At 39.6% G+C, this 27155-nt stretch overlaps 1 protein-coding gene across 2 annotated transcripts in view; it reads left to right on the forward strand.

Annotated features, from left to right (window-relative positions):
* The window catches only part of LOC145403014 (uncharacterized), a 373086-nt gene that overhangs the window by 146433 nt on the left and 199498 nt on the right, over positions 1–27155 (forward strand). The window contains exons 8-9 of one of the 2 annotated variants that reach the window (XM_080274843.1): positions 2574–2717; positions 5084–5585. The exons of the other annotated variant lie outside the window; for it this stretch is intronic. Of the exons in view, the coding sequence (XP_080130969.1) occupies positions 2574–2717; positions 5084–5085 (146 nt within the window). The 3' untranslated portion in view covers positions 5086–5585. Of the gene's footprint in view, positions 1–2573; positions 2718–5083; positions 5586–27155 lie in introns of those variants that run through there. 2 annotated transcript variants of the gene reach the window in all.

Below are 27155 nucleotides of genomic sequence, written 5' to 3' on the forward strand. Positions count from 1 at the left end.
TTTTTGAAGCACATACGTAAGAAACTCTGAAAGTTTTTTTTAAGCTATTGTACATAAGATCATGACTTCAGCAAAGGAATTATTGAAAGTTCTGAGTTACCCGCTCTTGTTTTGAATCTCTTATGTTGAGCTAAATAAAATGACCTTGAGAAATAAGACACAGTGAGAAAGCGCAACAGCCAAGCCTTGCAATCGATGTGTGACCTATCTTTTAACCAAGCTCTGTATTAACCTTTGACCGATAGCTTTGAAATCTGAGAAACCACATCCTTGGACGACCCAGAATGCCACCACTGAGATTGATTAATTTCAACCAAAAGTGCTTAAGCTGGCCATACCCTGTGATGTAGACCTGTGTCCTAATGTTCTCGAAATTGAAGTTTAAGCTATGTCTTATCCCAGAACGTTCCACTACATTTAATCCAAATGGAATAAAAACTTGCCAAAATCTTGATACTGTCCAGTGACCTTCAAATCTGATCGACTGTTCTCAGATCTGAAGCACCTTAACCATTTCTCACCCTTTGCCATACCACCAAGTTTTGTCTAAATCGCATTAACCCTGAAAAAATTTAACTTAGCAACCTATTACCATTGCCATTTTTCGGTTAACATATACCGTGCATCCAGCAAACTGAATAATTACCCAAGGTGTGGGAAAAAGCAAGACAATTGGTTTTGTCATTTTAGAGCTTGAAGGTCGAAGAAGAAGGAGGAGGAGGAGGAGGAGGAGGAGGAGGAGGAGAAGAAGAGGAAGAAGAAGAAGAAGAAGAAGAGAGAAAGAATATGATGAACCCGGAATTTTTGACGATTGTGTTTTATCGAGACAGCGTTACGTTTTAGCTACTTTAAAAGATGTTTTAGGTATATGAAAACAAGCATGAACATTAGGGCTAGATATTTTTTAAAATATAATTCCTCCGTGTTTGAGGGAAAGTAAGGATAATATTTGTTAAGGCTTAAAGGCAAATCGGTGTTATCCTTCCATAGGGTGTCATGACGAGACTAGACTAGTATGCTGTATATATATATATATATATATATATATATATATATATATATATATATATATATATATATATATATATATATATATATATATATATATATATATATATATATATATATATATATATATATATATATATATATATATACTGTATATATATATATATATATATATATATATATATATATATATATATATATATATATATATATATATATATTTACTGTAAGTAGATAGATAGATAGGTATAGATATGTACACACACACACACACACACACACACACACACACACACGTCATACAAGCAGCACGTGTTGCTTTTCATACGCATTCCATTAATGTGTGTTGATTCGCTGTTGCTTTATCAAGTCTTTGAAGCAGCACGGGTTTGGTAATGATTTTTTTTTTTTTTTTTTTTTTTAACAATGATTTCGAATTTCGAGGAATCTCACTTTAGTAACAGCTGTTACTTCCTCATAAGCTTTCCAGCAATGCGCTTAGATCGTCTTTCGTTCTAATTCTCCATAAAAACAGTTTAGACTTTAAACGCTGAACTTGGTGCTGTTTGGCTTTATTCTGCAATATTATGGCGACATCTTTATTTTTTCTTCCTTTTTTATAAGAAAGTCAATCAAGTAACACATATTACTGTACTTTTTTTTTATAAGCTTTCTATGTGCCTAGATTCATTGTCGATTAAATCGTCTCCTAAATAAGAGTTTTGATGCTGTGTTCTGCCACTCTATATGTCGGAGTTGTAGGTGGTTCGGTAGATCTAAAAAGAGATAAAAAGCAGGACGAACAGCATAGCAATGACTACGTCAGTAAGACAGTGTATTACTGTGATGTCAAGTCACTGTACTTGCCTAGCCCCAAATAGTTGATTTTTTTTTTAAGAAATGTCCTGAGTACCGTATTTGAAGTAGTTCAGGACACGCATGTCTAAAATGAGATCCATTAATGCTTAAAGACATGATGGCATTGGCAGAATAAGTTCATGCCACTGTACTAGCACCCTTTTACCCAAATCACTCTGTTGACGAAACCGTACGTCGGAGGCCCAGTATCAGTGAAGAAGATGCTGCGAAGACTCTTTGGTGGTGGTGGTGATGGTGATGAATTTGGCGGTGGGTGTTGGTAGGTGTTAATCTTCCTTTTTCGAAATTTATTTTTATGTAAAGCGGACAATTATATATATATATATATATATATATATATATATATATATATATATATATATATATATATATATATATATATATTATTCACTGTGTTCGCACGAATTACTCCAAGTTATGACCTCTTGATGTTATTTGCGTGATGAAATCGGCGTGTTGTTTTGTCACAGTATGGTACTTGGACAATATAATGGAGTTTACAAAATGCTAAATTAAAATTCTTTAGTATGGTATCAACCTAAACTTCATTCTGATTTCTAACAGACGATTCTGTATTGCTGTAAAATAGTATAAATAATTCAAATTCTTCACTTCAGCAATCATTTCTCAGCTAATCCATTTAATATTTTGAATGTAATTCACATTTTTTTCACCTGACCTCCAAGGGCTATGTCATGGGTTCTGCCCCGCGGTGTACGCCCCCGTGTGTGGCAGCGACGGCAACACCTACCCCAACAACTGCTCCCTGGCTAGTGCTAAGCGGTGCGAAAACCCAGACGTCGAATACGTCTACTCTGGAGAGTGTAACTGTAAGGATTTTTTTCTTTCTTTCACATTTCTTGACGTATAGTTTTTTACTTGGGAATTCTGGTGACACCTGGTAATATCCTCTCGTATATTGGTAATGAAAAATATGTCAATAATAGGGAGGTATAAGTAGCATACAAGATAATATAAACGCTTAATATACAATGTGTGCTGTCACGGAAAGGCAGCACGAAGTCTCCCATGACAACAATACAGGCAGTGAGGAGGCAGCCTAAGGGTAAGGATATGGGTCGTAGTCTGAGTGGTTTTGTAGAATTCATAACACATCTTCCTCACATTACACTTTAAACCTTAATATCGATTTATACGTTACTGATGGATATCCATATTAATAGCAAACAAGAGAATGGTAAGGTGTGTTGTGGAAAATAAATAGCTAAGGAAAAGTTGCTACAAAACTTCGAACGTTACACAGAATTCGGCTGCCCGACACAATATGCTGTATTCACTTCATCCCCCATCTCCATATAATGGACGTCGCAACAATATAAACAATCAACGGATGAGGGTGGTTAGAATATCAAGCAGTTTTTTTTTTTTTTTTTTTTAACTGGTGCTGGAGGGTGTGCCTTCATGCAGTGGTACAGATATAGATGGGCATGTGCGCTGCCCAGTTATACACAAGTCCCTCAGTTCCTTACCAATACCCCCAAAAGTTTATGGTTGGCTGCTTTATAAAGGTAACCAGCCTGTAGATCACTGGGTACTTGTTTCAGGTGAACATGACTACGCCAGTAACAATGTAGCATCTCCGTAGTGTCATGGGATCAGTGCAGGGACTGGTTTCCTTTCCTGTTTATGTGGCTTTAAAAGGCGGAGGGGGCAGTGATAAGGCTGAAGGAGGTGGAAAAGAGGAAGGAAAAGAGGATGGATTATAGGAGACAGATGGAGGCGAGACTGGGTAGATATGATCTGGAGCAGATGGCGGAGGTGGAAGGTGTGAGAAACATGTGTGCAGCACCGAGGTGGTGTGTGGAGTGCAGTAATGGTACACCGTAATGACACGTCTTGAAGTAAAAAAAAAAAAAGAAAAAAAAAAGGATGGGATTATAATTATGTTGTTTTCCTGAGCCAACCTTGTTCTGGCAGTTTCTGGCACACTGTTATTCCAATATCTTAATATGTTTTGGTAAGTGTTTTTCATTCCTTTTTTTACTGTTTTTGAAGCACATTCGTAAGAAGCTCCGAAAGTTTTTGCAGGTTATTCAGCTTAAGATCATGACATCAGCAAAGGGATTAATGAAGGTTCAGAGTTACCCGCTCTTCCTTAGAAACTCTTTCTTGAGGTAAATAAAACGACCTTGAAAAATAAAAAGACAGTGAGACAGCGCAAGAGCCAAGCCTTGCAATCGATGTGTGACCTATTTTTAACCTAGCTCTGTAATTTCATCCTTTGACCGATAGCTCTGAAATTTGAGAAACCACATCCTTGGATGACCCCGAATGCAACCACTGAGATTGATTAATTTCAACCAAAAGTGCTTAAGCTGGCCATACCCTGTGATGTAGACCTGTGTCCTAATGTTCTCGAAATTGAAGTTTAAGCTATGTCTTATCCCAGATCCTTTCACTACATTTAATCCAAATGAAAAAAAAAAAAACATTTTGACACTGTCCAGGGACCTTCAAATCTGATAGAATGTTCTCAGATCTGAAGCACCTTAACCATTTTTCACCCTTTGCCATACCACCAAGTTTTGTCTAAATCGGATCAGAATTGAAAAAATTTAACTTAGCAACCTATTACCATTGCCATTTTTCGGTTAACATCTACCGTGCATCCAGCAAAGTGAATAATTACCCAATTTGTGGGAAAAAGCAAGATAATTGGTTTTGTCATTTTAGAGCTTGAAGGTCGAAGAAGGAGGAGGAGGAGGAGGATGGGGGAGGAGGAGGAGGAGGAGGAGGAGGAGGAGAAGAAGAAGAAGAGGAAGAAGAAGAAGACGAAGAAGAAGAAGAGAGAAAGAAAGAAGAATATGGAGAACCCGGAATTTTTGACGATTGTGTTTTATCGAGTCAGCGTTACGTTTTAGCTACTTTAAAAGATGTTTTAGGCATTTGTAAACAAGCATGAAGATTAGGGCTAGATATTTTTTAAAATGTAATTCCTCCGTGTTTAAGAGAAAGTAGGGATAATATTTGTTAAGGTTTAGAGGCAAATCGACGTTATCCTTACATAGAGTGTCTATGACGAGACTAGTATGCTGTATATATATATATATATATATATATATATATATATATATATATATATATATATATATATATATATATATATATATCTACTTCTTTAATATATAACCCTTACTATCACTTTACATACACTATTATTTGTCTTGTGCCCCAGAGCCATGTGGCAGCACCAAACACGGCCGCCCCAGATGCAGTGTACCGGCAGGTGTGTAGCAGTGACGGCAGGATTACCACCACTCCACTGACAATGATACAACAGGAACTTTCGTGAAACTTTTAACTCCTTCAGCCCGGAGACGTATTTGTAATTCAATTCATGCCGCTTAGATTTATTTTATTTTTTTTTTTCTCTGAGAGGATTTATTGTACTGAAGAGATTAAAGGAAAATTTTTATAACGCTTCCAGGTCGGAAAATCCTTCTTAAGCTTATTAAAACTGTCTGGTGATAGCAGGGATAGAATACAAATTACGTGTTCGGAATATAGGAGTCAGATCTTATCAACATTTTAAAGATTTCAATGTAGCATTGATTTCTCGAAAATAATTTTGAAAGTCTTGAAAGTGTTTCATATGGTAATTACAAATTTCTTTCGTTGTACAATTATAAACTACAATTTCGTACTAAGCAGGAAGAAATTATATATATATATATATATATATATATATATATATATATATATATATATATATATATATATATATATATATATATATATATATATATACGATTTTTGGTATCGTATCACGTACTTCACTTTCAGATTAGTTACTGTTTATGAGACATGTAATCCATTTGTAATAAGCAAGGATTTAAACTATGTCCAACTGGAAACAGTTTTTTTCTGCTGAATAAATTATAGCATAATGTTCCCCCATTTCCGTTTTATTCGTCACACACACACACACACACACGTCTGCGATGTAAAGGAATGCAAAACTGTAAGTAGAAGCTTTCTGTTAGTACCAGAAGATGACCACCATCTTTAGTAAATCAATTTTGGAAGGAGTTAAGAAAAGGGACAAAAGTAGAAAGCAGGATGATGATTTCTACCAGGAACTGGTGGAAATGGAAACGCATAATAATAATAAGCTGGTAGAACGAGTGTACAGATTAGAGAAGGCATTTCATAGTGAAATAGATGAAATTTAAAAGCAGTTGCACATGCAGAAGGTAGAGAATGAAAATTTAGGAAAGGAGATTAATAAGGAAGACACAACAATAGATGAATTATCAGTTGAGGTGGGTACACTTAGAAGGAAGAATAGTGAAATGACAAGCACAGTTGTCAACCATGAGAGTATTATGGAAGAGTTCAGAAATGATACAGAGACAATAAGCCAGGCAAGCACTCTGACAGATCATAGCAGTGATATTGAGAAGATAACCCAGGTAAAAGAAGAGATGCAAGGCTACAAAAATGATGTGGAAACCATATATGCGTAAAGAAAGACTTAGAATGAAGAGTTGAAGAAAACAGCATTAAAAAGGAAGTGAAAAAAATAATACAAAACAATCCAAAATTGGTCAAAGATTCAGCAGACATCAACAAATCTATAGTAATCACTAGTATAAAGGAAGAAGAAGGAGGAAAAAAAAAAAGATTTAGAGAGACAAAAAGATGGCAAATGTAATGAACATATTGAAGGAAGTGTCAGAGGAAATCTGTAGTAAAGACATAGAGGAATACAAAAGGCTGGGGAAATATGAAAGAAAAAAATCAAGGCCCCTAAAAGTAACCTTCCAGAGTGTAAACACTGTGGAGGAAATACTGAAAAATGCAAACAAACTTATGGAAAAAGAGGCTTTCAAAAATGTATGGATAAAAAGATGCCTAGCTCAAGAGGAACTTGGATTACTAAAAAAGAAGAGGAAGGAGGCAAGAACAAAGAAAGAGGGAAGATCAGAGGAAGAGAAGAACACATTTTTTTTATAAAGTAATTGGATTGCAGGTTGGAAAGTGGTACATAAAGAGGGAATAAAAAAGAGGAAGGTAGTAGAACCAAGTCATGACAAGTATGTAAACAAGATGATAAAGTTGAAGTACTCTAATGTAGATGGAATGGTATCTAAATAACTATGGTGGTACCACTCTAAACTGGCGGTTTGGGTGGGACACGAACCTCTGTACAGTGATGCCACGTTTTCCATACCCGTGATGTGATCGGCTCTGATATATGTAAAAGGCATCACAATAAGATAAACACATAAGAATACAATGGTAACGTGTGTATTATAATATATGAAAGAACAGTAAACTTATTATGCGTAAAATATTTATACGGCAATACAGAAACGTGGCATAAATATTTTACAGTGGTGCTAAAAAAAAGAAAAGTAGTCACTTTTATTGGCTGTTGCCGTATTTCTGGGGTTGGTAATAATGTCACAATTATGATTATAAGATAATCTGCAGGAATATAATAAAAAAAATATGCCAATTTCTTAGTAAAAAAAAAAAAAAACATTAAACCCTCGTGAGCGGCAACACACACACACACCCAGTCCGACCTGGGGGACTGTTTGGGGACACCTCTTAAAAAAAAAAAAAAAAAGGCGCCAAGACTTTTACCTCCTGCGTGTTGTGGAAATAAAGTCAAATTTACAATATGTACATTATAACATAAAAGAAAATAACCAAAATGTATCCTAAAATAGCACAGACGAGAGAGAGAGAGAGAGAAGGGGGAGGAAGGCAGATCAGGGGCAGTGTTGAGTGCAGCTGAGTGAGAGATGGAGGAAGGGAGGGAAGGAAGGAGGGAGCGAGTGACTGAATGAAAACAAATCATGGCGCCACAACAGCGAGGCAATCTGGCGCCATACGTAAAACAATAATATTTTTTAATATAATTAGATATAATAAAACAAAATAAAGAAATGAAAGCACAAGTTTATAAGTCACTCATAAAAGAAACAAAATTCCCAAGGGTGATGCACATCTCCCCCCAGGAGAGAGAGAGAGAGAGAGAGAGAGAGAGAGAGGGCAGGCCAGGGGCAGTGTTGAGTGCATTGTCAAGCTGAGGGAAAGATGGAGGGAGGGAGAGACGAGGGGAGGGAAGGAAGGAGGGCGAGAATGATTGAATGAAAACAAATCAAGGCACCACAACACGGAGGTCATCTGGCGCCATATGTAAAACAATAATATAATAAAAAACAAAATAAAGAAATGAAAGCACAAGTTTAAAGGACACATAAACAAAATTCCCTAGGGTGACGCACATCTACCCCGAGGAGAGAGAGAGAGAGAGAGAGAGAGAGAGAGGCATTGGGGGTATGGAAAACGTGGCAACACTGTACAGAGGTTCGTGCCCCACCCAAACCGCCAGTTTAGAGTGGTACCACCATAGTGATGAATGATTAGCCTATATCAAAGAAAAGGAACCACATATTGTTTGCCTAAATGAAACAAAATTAACACCAAGGATATCAAACGATACACTGAACGTAGAGGAATACAATATATGGAGAAAAGATAGGAACTTAAAAAAGGAGAGGATATATAATATTAACAAAGAAAAATCTGCAAGTTAAGGAAACAGAACTAGATGTACCCTCACAGGTAGAACTGATTGCAGTAGAGATTAGTAGGTCTGATGGGAAAGTAACTGTGGCAAATTTATATATGCCACCCAGATCAAACATTTAGGAAAAAGGCAAATGTGAAGACTTGGCAGAGAAAACAATTCAAAGTTTAAGAGCATTACTACATAGAATAGAGGAGAAATCTGAAGGAATTATACTAATTGGAGATTTCATTACAATTTTAAATTGGAATACTCTAGATATAAAAAGCCAGGAAAGCTGTTCGGACCAAAAGCTTCTGGACCTTGTGCAGGGGTTTTTCCTAACACAACATGTAAAAGAAAGCACCAGAATAAGAGGACTTGACATACCATCAGTACTAGATCTTATATTTACTAAGCAAGAAAATGATAATGACAATATAATGTATCACCCTCGATTTGGCAAAAGTGACCATTCAGTATTAAATTACATTTCAGGATTGCATATAACATAGTTAATAGTAATGAAAGTTACAAAAAGAGTCCTAACTACAAAAAAGGCAACTATCATGACCTAAAGAAATACTTCTTAGAAACAGATTGGGAAAAAGAGTTTAGAGGACAATCTTTAAATGTTATATGTAGAAAATTCTGTGAACCTTATGAAATAGGAGTCCAGAAGTACATCCCACAGCACAAAGAAGCAGAAAAGAAAATAAAGAAATGGTTTAATACAAAATGTAAAAAATCTTAAGATAAAAGAGATTTGTTGTGGAACAGATACAGAAGACACAATAGTGAAAGGGCATATAATAACTATAAACAGGTAAGAAACGATTATACAAGAATAAGGAAGGAAGCCCAAAAACAGTTTGAGGAGGACATCATAAATAAAAGTAGTGATCAGCCGAAGCAATTTTACAGCTACATCCGAAGCAAAACCAAAGTAAAAGATAAAATACAATCCATTACAGATGAGGGGATCACCTACACACAAGAGAAGGATATTTGTAAAGCACTAAATAAGGATTTCCAATCTGATTTTACAAAAGAAAATAATTTTGAGATGGATTATATGGAACACACATGCTCACACATACTACCAGATATACAAATATCAGACAAAGAAATACAGGAGGACTTAAGTAAATTAGACAGAGGAAAAGCAAATGGTCCTGATGAAATTTCATGTTGGGTGCTACGTGAATGTGCAAAGGAGTTAAGTAAACTATTATCTTTAATTTTCAAGGAATCCTTGGGACAAGATAAGCTACCTGATACTTGGAAGAAAGCAAACACTGTTCCCTTATTCAAGAAAGGAAAGAGACAAAATCCACGCAACTATCGACCAGTATCACTAACCAGTGTTGTAAGCACGGTATTAGAAAAGCTGATAAGAAAAGTTTGGGTAAATCATCTAGAAGAACACAGTATGATAATAGAAAGACAGTTTGGTTTCAGAAAGGGAAAATCATGTGCTACTAACTTCCTGAGCTACTATGACAGTGTACCAGAAACATTACAGAACAGAGAAGGCTGGGTGGACAGTATCTGTTTAGATTTCAAGAAAGCATTTGACACAGTACCACACCAAAGACTTTTATGGTAACTGTACCATCAAGGAGGAATCCGAGGCAAACTGAATTGTTGGATGCAAGATTTTCTTAAAGAAAGAGAAATGAGAACAGTATTAAAGGGAAATTACTCATCATGGAGGGAAGCGACTAGTGGAGTACCACAAGGCTCAGTGCTGGCACCAATTATGTTTTTAGTGTATATAAATGATATAGACAGTAATACTGGAAATGAAAGCTATCTAAATATGTTAGCTGATGATGCAAAAATACTATCTATCTATCTACCTATTGACAGACGCCATAATCCCGTAAGGGGTGGCCATTTGACTTTGAGTTATTTGTTTTATGGGGAGGGGCACTAACCCTCAACCAACTCACTTGTTGACACGTAGGGAGCACGTATGGATTGGTTATATGGTTACCACCCAGCGTTGTGAATGGTTTCTTGGCTTACAGGAAACCATTTGGCTTGTCACTCAACGTAGAGTCACCTGTAAAGGAAAGAAAAGCAATAAAAGGTGACAGGAAAGATGGAATAAATAGGAAGACAGGAGGGCAGGCACAGAAAAAAAGAATGATAAAGGCTAAGGAAGAAGTAGGCAGCACTATATCAAGTGAGTGGATGATGGTTGCCACCACCTACCACTAATATATACCCGTATATATATATATATATATATATATATATATATATATATATATATATATATATATATATATATATATATATATATATATATATATATAATATACATATATATATATATATATATATATATATATATATATATATATATATATATATATATATCTATATACCTAGGCTGCTTCCCCCAAGGAAAGGGAGGTAGCCGAGACAGGACGACACACTCCCCATTTACTCATCCATTCAAACATATTCATTCACATCTTAGCCCCAAAGGGGAGAACAGACAGATCCTCACCGCACCACACTGCACAAGAGTCAACTGCGCAATGCAATCAGTGACATCTGCAGCAGGGCCCGACAGCAGAGCTGGTTTACCCCTGCCATATTATAACAGACTCATCCCCTTACCCGCACCTGACCTGAAATTGCTGATCAGACCAAATGCGGGAGAATATCCCCTCAGGGCTGCGTCATCACTTATTCATTCACAATTTCTCTCCACCCATTTCTGTCACGCACAGCCACTCTTCCTTGCTCAACAGACATCCCTCTCGCATACAGCGCTCTCTTCGCACTGTCCATCCATCCTATTCATGGTCTTCCTTTCAGCCTTACACCTCTCATATCAGATCTAGTTATCTTTTTCACCAATCGCACATTATCTATTCTCTCCATATGCCCAAACCATCACAACACCCTCTGCTCAACTCTACCAGCCATCTCCCGAACAACTCCAGTTCTCCTTCGCACTTCATCATTCCGCACTCAATCCATACGCGTCACTCCACACATACTCCTCAGACACCTCATCTCCATTACATTCAAACTTTTCCTCTCTGCTACACCCATATTCCATGTTTCAGCCCCATACAATGCAGTCGGTACCACAACACCCTCATACAGCCTTCTCTTTACATCCATTCTTAGCGAACGACATCTAAACACTTTTTTCATTCCTCCCAGCACCTTTCCTACTTCATTTATTCTAAACTTCACTTCTGCATCTATTCTTCCGTCCACAGCAACATGTGACCCTAGATATTTAAAACACTCTACCTCCTCAAGCAACTCGCCATTCAAAACTATATTCATCTCCCTACCATCTACCAACCTCGTACACTTCATCACTTTACTCTTATTCTCATTTACTTTCAATTTCCTCCTTTCACACACCCTTCCAAACTCCTCTACCAACTGTCTCAATCTCTCCTCTGAATCAGCCACCAGTGCAGTATCATCTGCAAACAGCAGCTGCTTCAGATTCCACTCTCCACCATCAGCATTCACCAGACTCAGACCTCCACCTAAAACTCTTGCATTCACTTCCCTTACAACACCATCCATGTAAATATTAAACAACCAAGGTGACATCACACATCCCTGTCGCAGCCCCACTCTCACAGGAAACCAATCACTCACAGCATTTCCCACTCTTACACACGCTCTACTATTTAAATAAAAACTTTTCACCCCTTTTAATAACCTACCATCAAGTCCATACAATCTTAAAACAGTCCACAAAGCCTCCCTATCAATTCTATCATACACTTTCTCTAAATCCATAAATGCCCAAAACACATCCTTGCCTTTCGCTAAATACTTTTCACACACTTGTCTCACCGCAAACACCTGATCCACGCATCCCCTCCCTCTCCTAAAGCCACACTGCTCATCACCAATCACTCCCTCTGTACCCTCTCTAACTCTCATAATTAACACTCTACCATACACCTTACCTACAACACTCAACAGACTTATACCCCTAAAGCTAGTACATTCATACTTATCACCCTTGCCTTTATACAACGGGACCACACAAGCACTTGCCCAGTCAACTGGCACCATACCTTTCACAAAGCACACATTCAACAATCTTACTAACCAGTCATCAATAGTCACTCCACCACCCTTCAGGCATTGCATTCCACAGCACACCCATCCATACCTGCAGCTTTCCCTGTTTTCATCTCCTTTACTGCCTTCTGCACTTCCTCCTTCGTGATCAAAGAATCATTCAACTCTCCCAACACATTTATTCCTTGCACCCTTCCATATATATATATATATATATATATATATATATATATATATATATATATATATAAGCACACACTACCTAATGCAAACTTTTACTTAACAGTAAAGATCAGTGACAAACAGCATTTTCAATCCAATTGGTTCCGGAATGTATGTTGATGAGTGTTTGAGAGTTTTGGAGGAAATATGAATGTGGTAATGATGGGAGATCTGAATGCCTGAATGGGAAATGTAGCAGTTGAAGGTGTAGTTGGTATGCATGGTGTGCCTGGAAGAAATGAAAATGGCGAACGCATGATAGGGATGTGCGTTGAGCGAGAGATGGTTGTTGGAAATTCCTTGTTTGAGAAGAAAGATATTTATAAATATACATGTGTGAGACAGGAGGGTGGAAGGGTTGCTGATAGAGCATTAATGGACTATGTGGTTGTGTCAAGGAATGTAATAGGAAGATTGTTGGATGTGAGAGTTTTGTGAGCGGGGAGGGTGGAGGTATGTCTGACCACTACCTGGTGGAGTAGGTATTTGGTGGGTGGGAGCTAGGAGAGTTAGGTGCGGCAGGGAGGTTTTGAAAGTGAGTGAGTTGGATAAAAGAGAAAAAAATGATACAGTATCAGGAGAAGTTGAAAGATGAGTGGAGTGCTGTGAAAGGTTAGGAAAATGGCAGTGTGGAGGAGGATTGGTAGTTGTTTAAGAGTACTGTTGTGGGGCATGCGAAAGAGGTGTGTGGTGTGAGACGAGCTGGTGGTGCAGTAAGAAAAGGAGTGAATGGTGGTGAGAGGAAGTAAGTACGGCTGTGGCTGAGAAGATAAGTGCATGTGAAGTGCGGCTGCAGAGGAGGGATGAGGTGTCATATGAGAGGTATAAGGAAAGAGGAATAGGGCAAGAAGGACTGTGCGTGATGCTAAAGTGGCAGCAGATGAGAGGTGGGGTAGGTTATTGACTGAAAATTTTCAACAAAAGAAAATTTTTTGGAAGGAGGTGATAAAGGTGCGAAAGGGAGAGCCTGGGAAGGAAAAGCAGGTTAACTGTATCATACCCTCTATGGTTATTTGCTGGCCATCTACTGCGTATACCGGTAAGTCTAAATCAGATTCCTTCAAGAAAGTTACCGTTTTCTTATTTCAAAAAATTCTCTCTAATTCCTCTTGTGTTATTAAATTCACTGGAGAGCCTGTATCAAAGAATAATGAAATGATTTGATCTTCACATGACGCGGGTACTAAGATACACTCATTTCCAATCAAACCTCCTGTGTTTACCTTAGATTTAGTGTAGTTTTATTTATGGTTGGCTTTTTATGTTGTGGCTTGCCCTTCCCCCGACTTGAAAATAGAAACCAATTTTCCAATTGTTTTGCATTCTGATGTCCAGTGTCCCGACGACCTGTGATGTCTACAGTATGGATCATATCCTTTTGCCTTTTGTTTGTCCTCTTTATTCTTAATATAACATTCATTTTTTTTTTTTTTTTTTTGTGACCGGGATGTGTACAGTAATAACATAGAGTGGACCTCTCTCTCGAATGTGAACCTCAAGATGACTTTCCATTTTTAGGTTTTTCCTGGGTGAGATTTCTACTTGGACTACGTACAAACATTTGAGGCAGTCTGTAGCCTGGTGTTTGTGACCATTGTCTCGACACCTGGGGTTGCTTGGTTTGTCTGTTTTCGGGTCGCGATTGATTTTGTTCTTTGCTACCAGTGTTCGTGGCTGCCACTGCGTCTGTAACTCTCATTTTGGTTGTGTTGGGTTGTGACTCACCCATCCCTGCTTTGCTACAGTTCATATCTACCTCGTTCATAAAATCTAACAAAAATATTCCTGGGGTGTAGGGTATCGTTTTAGCTATCTTTAATACCCTATCAGGTAATTTACACAATGCAGCTACATAACCAAGGATGCCTACGACATGCAATGGTGACATCTTTCCATCAGCTGTTACCCAGTTTGAGTTCTCTATAGTAGTTATAGCAGCTAACAGTGTTCTCTTAATTGTTGATACATCTGCTGTTATTTCACCTAAGACAGGGTGTGTTGTATGGTATCTCATGAGATCCACAATCATGTGTAATTCTGGAATTATATCTGCCAAGAAATTTATACCTTCTGAAAATTTCTTCAGGAATTCTGTCTTATATTCATCATATGTCTGAGCTCGTAAGAGTTTATCAAATCTGAGTAGGTCACCGGCTAGACATCTTTCCTGATTAATCCATGAGGAAAAAATTGCTATTTTCTCATTTTTATCTGTTATATGTCTCTTAACAAAGAGTTGCTCGCACTGACTGATAAGGGACATGACATCAGTGCGATCCTTTTCTGTGACTGAGAATTTTTTTAGATTTTTGTCCTCATGATAAACATAGACATGTGGAGGGGATGTGGAGTTACCTCCGTCAGCCATGTTGTTTGTTTGTTTCGTTAAATTCACTTGAAATCCCTTGTTATGGGAAGGGATAGTTGGGTAAGTATTTCCTGACCTGTGAACCCTCGTCAGAATGTTTCCATAGGTGTGTAGGGCAGAATTAAAATCGTAACTGTCTACATCTGAGAATGGTATTGAAGTAGCATCATCATCATCATTGATCTGTGAAGTATTTGTGTCCTTATCTTTAGTTCGTGGAGAAATAAGTGTGTCTGTTACGTTTTCTTGTTGTTCTACAAACTGCGAATCGGGATTTGGTAGTGCAGATGCTGTTTCATTTGGAAATAAATCTGGTGGTAATGAAAATATTCCCATTATAGCACTAAGCACTAAAATAAAAAAAAAATCATTGTACTAGGAAATGTTGTCATGAAACACATATATGTGTTAACTGTATAGATATGTGTTAACTGTATAGATAACTAAAATGAATATTGATAAATGGAATATATATATATATATATATATATATATATATATATATATATATATATATATATATATATATATATATATATATAGTAATCATCGTTACTGGTTGTAATGGTAATGAGTAATGGACTTAATACAACTAAGTGAAGAAGGTGTGTGTACGTAAAGTGTTATATAGCTGAAGTGATTTATGTTACTATATTTAAGCTCTGGGAAAAATAAGTAAAAGGTATATTCACTCACCAGAGATAGAATGATGTTACTATGGGTCACTTCAGGGTCGTGGTGAAAGATTATGGTTCTTTGACGTGAGAAGATATTCACAGCAACACCAGCACCCTAGTACGTCGACTTCTCCCTTTGGTAGCTGTGGAGAGTAAATGAGTAACGATGAGTAATGTTTGAGTGAGTAACGATGAGTAAGATGAGTGGTGAGTGAGGGCTCTGAAAGTTGCTGCACTGTATTGACCTGTTCACCCCTGCATCAGTGTTGTGGGGATGGAGGTCGGTTGGAGAGAAGAGTGGGGTCAGGTGGGGGTTGATGTGGCTGTGGGTTGTGAGTTAACTCTCGGTCCTTTCTTACTGTGATTTACTTGTTGTTGGATGAAGACTGCCGCTACTTGTAGGTGCGTGTAGAAGATTATAGAGATGTCTCGTAGACTTGTTACTTGTAGTTACAGTAACTGCAGAGCTTGTTTTCCCTCACTCGTAACTCGTTCTTCTTACTGATTACTCGCTTGTGGTTACTTGATTGTAGTACTGCAGGACTGTAGGCTCGTAGACTCGTAGGCGTGGTTCGTACGTTCGCGGCCACCAAATTTATAAATCAGACTTGTAATTGTTTAAGTCGTAGTCGTAGGCGAGCTGTAGATAATAGTGAGTAGATTTGTGAGAGATAACCTCAGTTCACTTGTAGTCGATGATGGGAGAATTAAAGATGAGTCTGGGGTTGATTGTAGTTTTATTCTCTTCAAAAGGGAAAGCTCAGGATTAACACTGAGCGTATTACACAAGAGCATTTTGTGCTAGCTAACTTCTCATAGCCCACCGTGCCTCTCTCACTAGACCCCCTTTCTCACTCTCTCTTCTCCAGTCTTCAAACTCCTTCTGACTTCTTCTCGCTTCTCTCCCGTATAGGAGAGCTTCTGTCACGAGGATTATACGGTTGTCGAATGTTCTAGAAGCCTGTGTGTGTGTGTGTGTGTGTGTGTGTGTGTGTGTGTGTGTGTGTGTGTGTGTGTGTGTGTGTGTGTGTGTGTGTGTGTGTATCGTGGCTTTCCGGCCATGTGTCACGAGGTGTTGAATATGGCATATTGTGCTGACTGGCCTTCCTCGCTGAGAGAGAGTTGTGCTAACACATTTCCTTCAGTCTCTAGCATATGACTTTCATTTAACCTCTAGACTACCTATGTATGTTTTATGATATTGTAGAGTCCTCACATCCACACACATTCCTCAGACACTTCATCTCCATTTCATTTAAAGTTTTTCTTTCTGCTACACCCATATTCCACGTTTCAGCCCCATATAAGGCAGTCGGTATCACAACACCCTCATACAGCCTTCTCTTTACATCCGTTCTAAGCGAACGACATCTAAACTCTTTTCTCGTTCCTCCCAGCACCTTTCCTACATCATTCATTCTAAACTTCACTTCTACATCTATTTCTCCATCTGCAACATGTGACCTTAAATACTTAAAACACTCTACCTCCTCCAGTAACACACCATTAAAAACTATATTCATCCTCCTGCCATCTACCAACCTCGCACACTTCATCATTTTACTTTATTCTCATTTACCATCAACTTCCTCCTTTCACACACCCTTCCAAACTCCTCTACCAACTGTCTCAATCTCTCCTTCGAATCAGCCACCAGTGCAGTATCATCCGCAAACAGAAGCTGATTCAGAGTCCACTCTCTACCATCAGCATTCTCCAAACTCAAACCTCCACCTAACACTCTTGCATTCTCTGTCTTACAACACCATCCATATAAATGTTAAACAACTAAGGCGACATCACACATCCCTGCCGTAGCCCCACTCTTACGGGAAACTAATCACTCACAGTTCCCCCTCTTACACACGGTCTACTATTTACATAAAAATTTTTCACCCATTTAACAACCTACCATCAAGTCCATACAATCTCAAAATAGTCCACAAAGCCTGCCTGTCATTTTATCATACTCTTTTTCTAAATCCATGAGTCCTAAACACATCCTTACCTTTCGCAAAGTACTTTTCACGCACATGTCCCACAGTAAACACCCGATCCCGATCCACGCATCCCCTCCCTATCCTAAAGCAACACTGCTCATCACCAAGCCCACCCTCTGTACCCTTTCTATCTTAAGTAACACTCTACCATACACCTTACCTACAACACTGAACAGACTTATACCCCTAAAGCTAGTACATTCATACTTATCACCCATACCTTTACTGTATACAACGGAACCACACAAGCACTTGCCCAGTCAAGAGGCACCATACCACTCACAAAACACACAGTCTGCAATAGTCGCTCCGCCACCTTTCAGGCATTCCACAGCACACACATTCATACCTGCAGCTTTCCCTGCTTTCTTCCCCTTTACTGCCTCTTGCTTTTCCTCCATCGTGATCAAAGAATCATTCAACTTTCCAAACACATCTATGCCTTGCACCCTTTCATCTGCCACAATGTCAGCCTCCCTTTCCTCCTGTACATTTAACAGTCTTTCAAAATACTCCACCTATCTCTTCCTTACTGCATCCATCTCAGTTAACATCCATCTATCCTTTGCTTAACCCGTCACGTCCCGAGGTTTTCCGCACCTCCGACATCCCCCAGTCCCGAGCCTTTTTGGAAAAAAATTTTTTTGGCTAAAACTTCCTCTTTGGTTGAGAAACGAAGGAAAATCACCAAGAAAGGGCTTACCGTGGTCTATAAGTGGTCGGAACAGGTGAGGTCCCCCGCGCCAGGTATCGTATTCCATCATTGATGTGTCAGGCGCTCACGTTTTCTATGGTAGGGAATACTGGGAGAAACAACACACAACACCTCTGTATTTATTGAATTTGAACTAATAAACAATAACAGTAGCAATATAATGGATTTCAGACACATATATATGAAAAATAAGCATTGTACCATCGCGCGAGCATAGCGAGTTAGGTCCGAGTCGTAACATGCTATATGCTAAGTTTCTTGTATCAATCAACATACCATTTTTTTCTACTTGTATACTTCTGTTTCAATGACATTTTACCAATTTCTACTGTTTGTAAGTGTTTTCAGATGTTTTCATTCATTATGATGACATGCAGCATAAGTTTAGCGCACATCAGCTTACTAAGCGCACTCGCTATGACTCGTATTTCAACATACCCAATTGTTTTATCACTTTCCTATTATTTTTCCCTTTACATAGAACCTTTCCTCCACCACTGTAAATGTTTTCAATTATTTACATTCATTACGAGGGCATTTAGCAATATGCTAGCGCATATTCACGTAGCAACCACAATCTCAAACACTTGTGTTTCATCTTCTACTTTATTTATTCACTCCAATTATACTTTCCCACTTACATTACACACGTTTACACCCCTATACTGCACTGTACATACTTACTGTCATTATTTATTCAAGTGAGCGTGAGAATATCGCATGAAAATACCCTCGCAATGAATGTTTCGACCGACATAATACTCACACACTTATATACTAATTCTTCACATATATTACACACTTTACCACTTGCTGACTTTTATTTTCACTATTACGTGCCTTATTCATTCAACTGAGCGTCAGGATATCGCATCTCTATACACACGCTATGAATATTTTGACTTAGAATATATTTCAGCACTTACAATAATTTGAACTTATATTATACCCGTTAGCATTTCCAGTAATAATAATTACATATTTACGGGCCGTATTTATTGCACTGAGCGTCAGAATATCGCATCATAAAACCCTCGCTATGTATGTTTCCACTTACAGAATATTTATACACTTACATACAATTTTTGCACTTATGTTATACCCGTATGCACTTTATACTAATATTTGGAGATCAACATGACTGATAATTTCACTGAGCATCTGTTTGTCACATTTACTTCATAGTTTCAGCGTCCTGTCGCATTCACACCATATCAGAATTGCATCAACGTGTGATATTCGCTGAAACATGGGTGAATACAGACACCCACGTCACACTCCACGCACTCATAGCGGGTGTCCTTCCTCTGTGTCGTGAGTCTCACCTGGGAATTACTGCACACGTGACACCTGCGTTGGGGCCTAGGTCTGTTTGGCTGGGGAGGGATAGGAGTGGGGAAATGGCGGCCGGATATTCTCAGGGGAGTTTGGGCAATATGGGCAGTGCGGGTGCGATGCTGGGGCCTTTCAACAGCATACTTTGCAACCATCTCTCTTGTGAGCTCCCTCACAAACCCTTCAAATATTTCCTGAACTCCTGTTGTCATGGCGTGAAGGTGGTGGCAATTCAGACCAGTGATGTCTAGCAAGTGAAAGAACAGTTTCTTATACACTTCATCGTGGTCCTGGCACACTTTACCGTCGATATCATGGAGTCTGACTGGTCCACCAGGCGCATGTTTATGTTATAGTCCATGACACACTCAGGTTTCCAAATGTGACGCCTGTTCTCGCTACGGTAATCTACGGAATCAGTACGGTGCATCAAGAGGCGGTGAACCGTTGACAAGAGGCTTACTTCTCTATTATGGTTCCACACAGTTGCAAGGATGTTGTTGGCTTTGAAGAAGACAACCTCATTCCTGGCAAGTTTCCGCCCTACCTTGGCCATGTGATGCCGGTTCACCTTCACAGTTCCACAGATTCCCGTTTCATGCGTGTGAAGATAACGAGCGAGAAGAGGGCTAGTGTACCAGTTGTCCAGGTAGAGGACGTGACCACGATGAAGGTAGTCTTCTATCATTGTCTTTACCACTGCTCCCGACAGTCCAATACTTCGATCTTCTATTATGTCTGTCTGTGCACCGGTGTACAAGACTATGTCTTGCACGTATCCAGTCCTACAGTCGCACATAACAAAGATCTTGAACCCAAAACGGTGCCTTTTGCTGGGTATATACTGCCTAAATGAAATATTACCTCTCCACAACACGAGACTCTCGTCTATGACGAGGTCTCTATAGGGATAAAATGACGAACGAAAGGTTTGCCTAAGGTGATCAAAGACCAACCTAATTCACCTCATTTTATCTGTGTCGTTCGCATTTGCAGGATCATGAGCATCATAGAAATGGAGGCGACTTAGAATTTGTTGAAACCGATTACGGCTCATCACTTGCCCAAATATTGGGGTAAACATAACAGGGTCCCTTGTCCAGTAAGCAGGAATTCTGTTCTTTCGTATAATACCCATCAAAAGGACCAGGGCAAAAAATAGGAACATTCCTGAAAGGGAGACAGGGTAATCATATATGATAGAATGCCTACTCCTTGTTCCCGATCTTTCACTCTCAAGGCATTGAGTGCTTGCAAAAAGGTTGATTTGGTTAACAATCTGCTCCACGAATGCCTCATTAAAAAACAGATGGAAAAAATCCAACCTGGTGGAATTATGGTGAATTCCGGAAGCAATGCAGCCAGAGCGCCCCTGCTCAGTGAAGGGGTGAATGAGGGGAGAAAAATCACTCCCATCCTCCCAATTCCATCCCACAAATCCCTCGTCCTCATCATCCCCATCACCGCCTTCGTCTGGGTGGGAAGGAGATCCTCGTGGGCGAGGTGGGGGAGAAGGAGTGCGGAGGGCTTCCCCACTGTCACTCCTCTTCCCTCTGCCTTTACCCTTTCCCTTTCCCTTACCCTTACGGCCTTGAAGAACATTAGGGGGCTGTGGGGATGAAGTAGGGGAATATTGGGGGGCATAAGATGTGCTGGGGAGTGGTTCCTCCCCACCTTCCCCCTCCATGACAACACCACGTGATTTTTCACGCACCCTAGCTCGACCACGTGTTAGGGGATATCGGGGAGCATAAGACGTGCTTGGGAGTGGTTCCTCCCCACCTTCCCCCTCCATCACAACCCCACGTGATACTGAACGCACCCGCACTCGCCCACATGATACACTCCGCCGCCTCACACTACCTAGGGAGAGCAATGACTCACTCATGTCACTCTCACTTTCCCTACTCCTCCCTGCACTTTCCCTTTCACTCCCCACTCCCTCCACGGCACTTCCTAACTCCCCAAACAAAATACTAGGCCCATACCTGCTCGTCCGATGTGGTGTGCATTATGGGCCACGATGAGTTATTACCTCACGTCCATACCACGTGGCAGCACGTCCCATGACTCCGTCCTCGTCCTCGTCATCGAAATCTGGTTCCACATCACGTTGGGGCTGGGCATAGGATGTTGCACGTGGTTTCTTGGCCGGCTGCCCCTCTCTAGCAGCACGGTAAGTTACGTACTGCTGCTTCCTGGGAGGCAGGACTTCTTCATCACTGCTGGTGGTTTCTTCCTCCTCTGGCTGCACATAATCTTTATCCACAACCTCATTGTCCAGTGGAGAATCACTGTCGCCTGTGAAGGCATCCAGGGCGGCTTGAATTTCGCCCTCTGAGAGACCTCTCTTAGCCATGTCTGAGCAGGACCATTGCTACCAGGTGAGTGGACGAGCGGTGGGTTAGCGAGGGTCACGCGGGGTCGCCGAGTGTCCTCGCCTGGTGACAGGTAGAGGAAGGTCATGTGAGGATACGTACCGCAAATCAAGCGCGAAATTTGAAAAATTGTCGAAATTATGCACTTTGCAATTGCACGACGTACCGGTACATCGCCGGGACTGGCAAATGCAAATTGTTGCAACGTACCCATACGTCGACGGGACAGGACGGGTTAAACATCAGTTTTACTGTGACTACGGGACCAATATCTGCTATTTTCTATATAATAGAAAATTTAGCAGTCAGAGCTAACACGTTATTAGGTTTGAAAACTAAGTGGAAAGAGAATATAATGTTACACCTACATATGAATGGAATAAATTACAACAGTGAATTCATAGAGGAATTATCATCAGATCTGTCACCCATCAACAGTAGAAAATTAAAAGGAGTTGGAACTACCAAGTGACTAAACAGAAACAATCAGACGAGGGTACACATGCACTCACACCATCCCTCCCAACCCCCACATCCTCTCTGCCTAGTGACACAAGTGACAGCCAAGCAGCAACAATGATTCCTGCCCATCTCACCAATGATGTAGTTATTCCGCCTAACTCATATATGAAAGTCACCATAAAAAGTAAATTGAAGAATAGTACTGTTCTTGTTTTAGAAAAATTATGTAGAGTGAAAGGACTCTCGTTGGAAAACGCATTATGTCAGGTGAACAATGATAGGGACACTCATGTGTTCCTCATTAATCAAATGAATGGAGAAGCAGAGATAAAAAGGGAGACTTGTCTTTGTAGCTTAGAGACATGTCCTGCCCCTGTGAGAGAAATAATCGTAACACGAACTACAAGTAAGATAAAATCTATGGATAGAGAATGCTTAAAGGAGAATTTGATTCACTCAGGACAATTTAATGAAGAAAATTATCTCCTACATTTATTACAAAAACATCGGCAAACTGTAGCATTACCTGGAGAACAATTAGGGTGTACTAACTTGATTAAACACAAGATTAATGTACACCCGGACACACAACCAATATTATGTACCAGCCTATAAAGTTGCGCACTCACAATGCACCCTGGCAAATCAGTATGTTGAGGAAATGCTAAAACTGGGTATTACTGAACCATCTGTCTCCCCGTGGCATGCCCCATTATTTTTTGTGCCCAAGCGAAACGGAGAAATGTAAATTAAACCACACACAATCCCAGACCGATTTCCTATGCCATTGTTAAGTGACGTCTTGCAAAATATTGGACCAGAAAATAATGTGTTTTCCACAGTCGATTTACTTAATGGCTGTTATGAAATTAGCCTTGATCGAGAATCACGCAAGTACACTGCTTTCTCCACAAACACAGGACATTACCAATATAAACAAATGAAGATGGGGTTAAGGACAGCACCAGGCACATTCCAAAGATTAATGGATTACATATTGTCTGGAATACTGGGAAAAGGAATATTTGTCTATTTAGACGACATAATAATTGCTGCACACACTATAGATGAACATCTACGGAAGTCAGACTAGCACCTACTAAAGCTTGCTGATGCTGGTTTAAAAATTAAGCTGTTTAACAGCAAATTTTGCCTTAAGGATATAAAATTCTTAGGCCATAGACTAGATGCAGAAGGGATCCACACATCTGAGGACAAAATACATGCAATAAGGGATTTCTCTGAACCCACAAGTGTCAATGAAGTAAGACAATTTTTGAGTCTAGCAGGATATTACCGCCCCTTCATTAAGCAATTTTCTAATATAGCACAACCGCTATTCATTCTACTTAACCCGTAAGCTTTGAAACACCCATATCTGGAAATTCCTGAGTGCATGCGATACACCCACATCTGGCCCGGACCTACTTCCCAAAATGGGACAGATTGTAGGTCACAGCGACACCTGTCAACCCCTTCTCACCGTCTCCCTGAGTCCCTGGCAGAGTTGCCAGGTTGGCGGATTTTCCGCCAAATTGGGCGGTATTAAATTGAGGCTGGCGGGTAAAATTTAACATTGGCGGTTGGGCTCAAACACAGGTCACGGGGCCTGGCGGCCATGTATGCAGTGGTGGTAAAATAAGAGAGGCAGCATTTCAAAATTAGTCAGGGAGCAGTGAAGGTAGGTTTGCTGGATAGTGGAACTGGGAAGACACTGGGTAAATATGCAAAGTATAACAGAAAATACAATAAAAGCTGTGAAAAAGAAAATGGAATACGATAATGGATTGTCTGTCCCAGGTGATGAAAAGTGCATTTTGCAAATTTAATATATGACTAATGTGAGGCTAATGTATGAAGTTTGTATAAGATATGACTATTTTTCACGTCATTTGTTCCTCACCTGTAACCCTAATATTATTAGTCTGTAATTACTGACATTGCGGTTTTTGGGCGGGTAAGAAGGCTGACATTTTGGCGGGATTGGGCGGGTTTGGGAGAGGAACTCGGCGGGTTGGCAGTTCCAGACCTGGCAACCCTGGTCCCTGGTCAATCGTCAGTCACCTGCCAGTCACAATGGAGGGTGGATGCAGCGAGCAGTGAGGGAAATATTCAACCTCCAACCATACTGTTGCAATACATGCAATGTTCTGTGTTACATTTTTATGGCTAGGAGAGTCTGAATGAATAAAAAATAAGTAAATAATTAAGAAAATATATATATATATATATATATATATATATATATATATATATATATATATATATATATATATATATATATTCAGGTTCTTCAAGCTCGTGTAATTTTCCCGAGGAAAATGAACTCGTGTCATTTTCCTCAGGTAAATGACACGAGTTTGTAAAAGAATATCAATCATAAAACAAAATGAGAAAAAACCCTAGATGCACTTTCATAGCCAACCACCTCTCTTTGTCATCATTCAGTCGTTTACCACTGAGCTACCACGGCTATTGGAAATGAAAGACATTCAAACCATAGTTTCCCATATGCTTTTCAGTGAAAAAAAAAAAAAAAAAAGTATAAAGAGACTTCAACCATTTCGCGAATTACAGATAACTGTTATCCCATGTACAGTTTTGTGTCTTTATGACGACCACAACCTTGTAATCCATATCCATGCTTATTATATTCAGTATTGTACAGTTTCAAATGAATCTGAGGAAGACAGGATAATTTACCTGAACTTTGACCCCGCTTTATTGAAACCACCATTATATAAGAACATAAGAAGAGAGGATTACTGCAGTAGGTCGGTTGGCCCATGCTAGGCAGCTGCTAGAAAAGTAACTGAACTACTAGAATGAGATAAGGTTAGCAAAGAATAAGGCCACCACAGTATAATAATGACAGCATTTTAGCCAGCTATTATCCCATTCATATGTATGTGTGCCTAAATGACTTGAACATAACTCATCCATATCCATGTCTTCCGTACTATACAATGTCAAAGGAATGCGAGGAATGCAGGAAATCTGAAATTTAACCCTGTTAAAGTGACAACCCCCGATACATCACCTACAATATTTGAACATTAGGCTTCCTCGACCTCATCTGACAACAGGTTGTTCGTCATCTTCTATAATCACATCTCATGAGTATGGAAAAAGATTTATCAGACAAAGGAAATAGGTGCAATTCACTCTACACACTTGATTTCCGGCAGCCCCGCCTTCGTCCGTTTATCCCTTACCCTCACCTGCCCTGTGGTTACCTGAGCGAGCTCCGTCTTTGTCTCCTATCTCCCACCGGTGTTCTCTCTCTCTCTCTCTCTCTCTCTCTCTCTCTCTCTCTCTCTCTCTCTCTCTCTCACTCTTTCTCTCTCTCTCTCTCTCTCTCTCTCTCTCTCTCACTCTTTCTCTCTCTCTCTCTCTCTCTCTCTCTCTCTCTCTCTTTGGTTTTTATCATCACCAGTGGTGTTAACATAGTATATTGGCTTATTATTTCACGGTACACATCAGCCTCATTATCAATACACCCGATTTTCCCCCTATGCTTTGTTTGTATATCCATATCCACATATATTTCATTTATTTTATGTATACACACACACACACACACACACACATATATATATATATATATATATATATATATATATATATATATATATATATATATATATATATATATATATATATTTATTTATTTATTTATTGTGTGTGTGTGTGTTTGTGTTTCAGAGCAAGGACGGTTTGCATGAGGGGCGTGGTGTAACAAGTGGGCTTTTTTTGTTTTTCACAGTACACATGAGCTTTTTCATCAGAATTTCCCCCTTTTCCCCCCATGGTTTGTGTTTGGACCGACTTACACAGTTTATTGGCTGCTCAGGACACACACACACACACACACACACACACACACACACACACACACACACACGACAAGTTGTCAGTGTCACTAATTAGCTAACAAACATCCCACCCAAGAGACATCGCTTTGACATAAAACTGTTTGTGCTGTGTGACTGTGAGACAGGATTTGTGCTCGACATGATCGTGTACACAGGCACATAGATGTACCAAAGGTCAGCAAGAAAGACCCCATGGGCACGTCTGGTGCTGTCGTCAAAAAGATGATTGCAGACTACATGGGCAGAGGTCTTATTCTTTACAATGATGGTTGGTATACTAGCCCTGCTCTGTCAGTTTCTACATGACAACAAAACTGGGTCATGTGGAACTGTACGGACATACTGGAAGTTTATGCCAAAGTTCAATGGATAGAAGACCATGTGTGATACCTTAATTAGAGTGACAAACCAGATGATGAAGAAGCAGCTCAAGCCCAACACGAGAGAAGCTGGAAGCAACGAAAGAGACGAAAAAAGAGGGACCTAATCATCTAGAGCGAGAAGTTGGGCAAGATTGTCACGTTGAGGTGCAATGCACCTACTCTGTGTGTGTGTGTGTGTGTGTGTGTGTGTGTGTGTACAAGTGTTGTATAGGTGGGTAAGAATTTGGGT

Source organism: Coenobita brevimanus, chromosome 60 (genome assembly GCF_032717465.1).
Source record: "Coenobita brevimanus isolate Jiangsu-jjx chromosome 60, ASM3271746v2, whole genome shotgun sequence".
Taxonomy (NCBI): domain Eukaryota; kingdom Metazoa; phylum Arthropoda; class Malacostraca; order Decapoda; family Coenobitidae; genus Coenobita; species Coenobita brevimanus.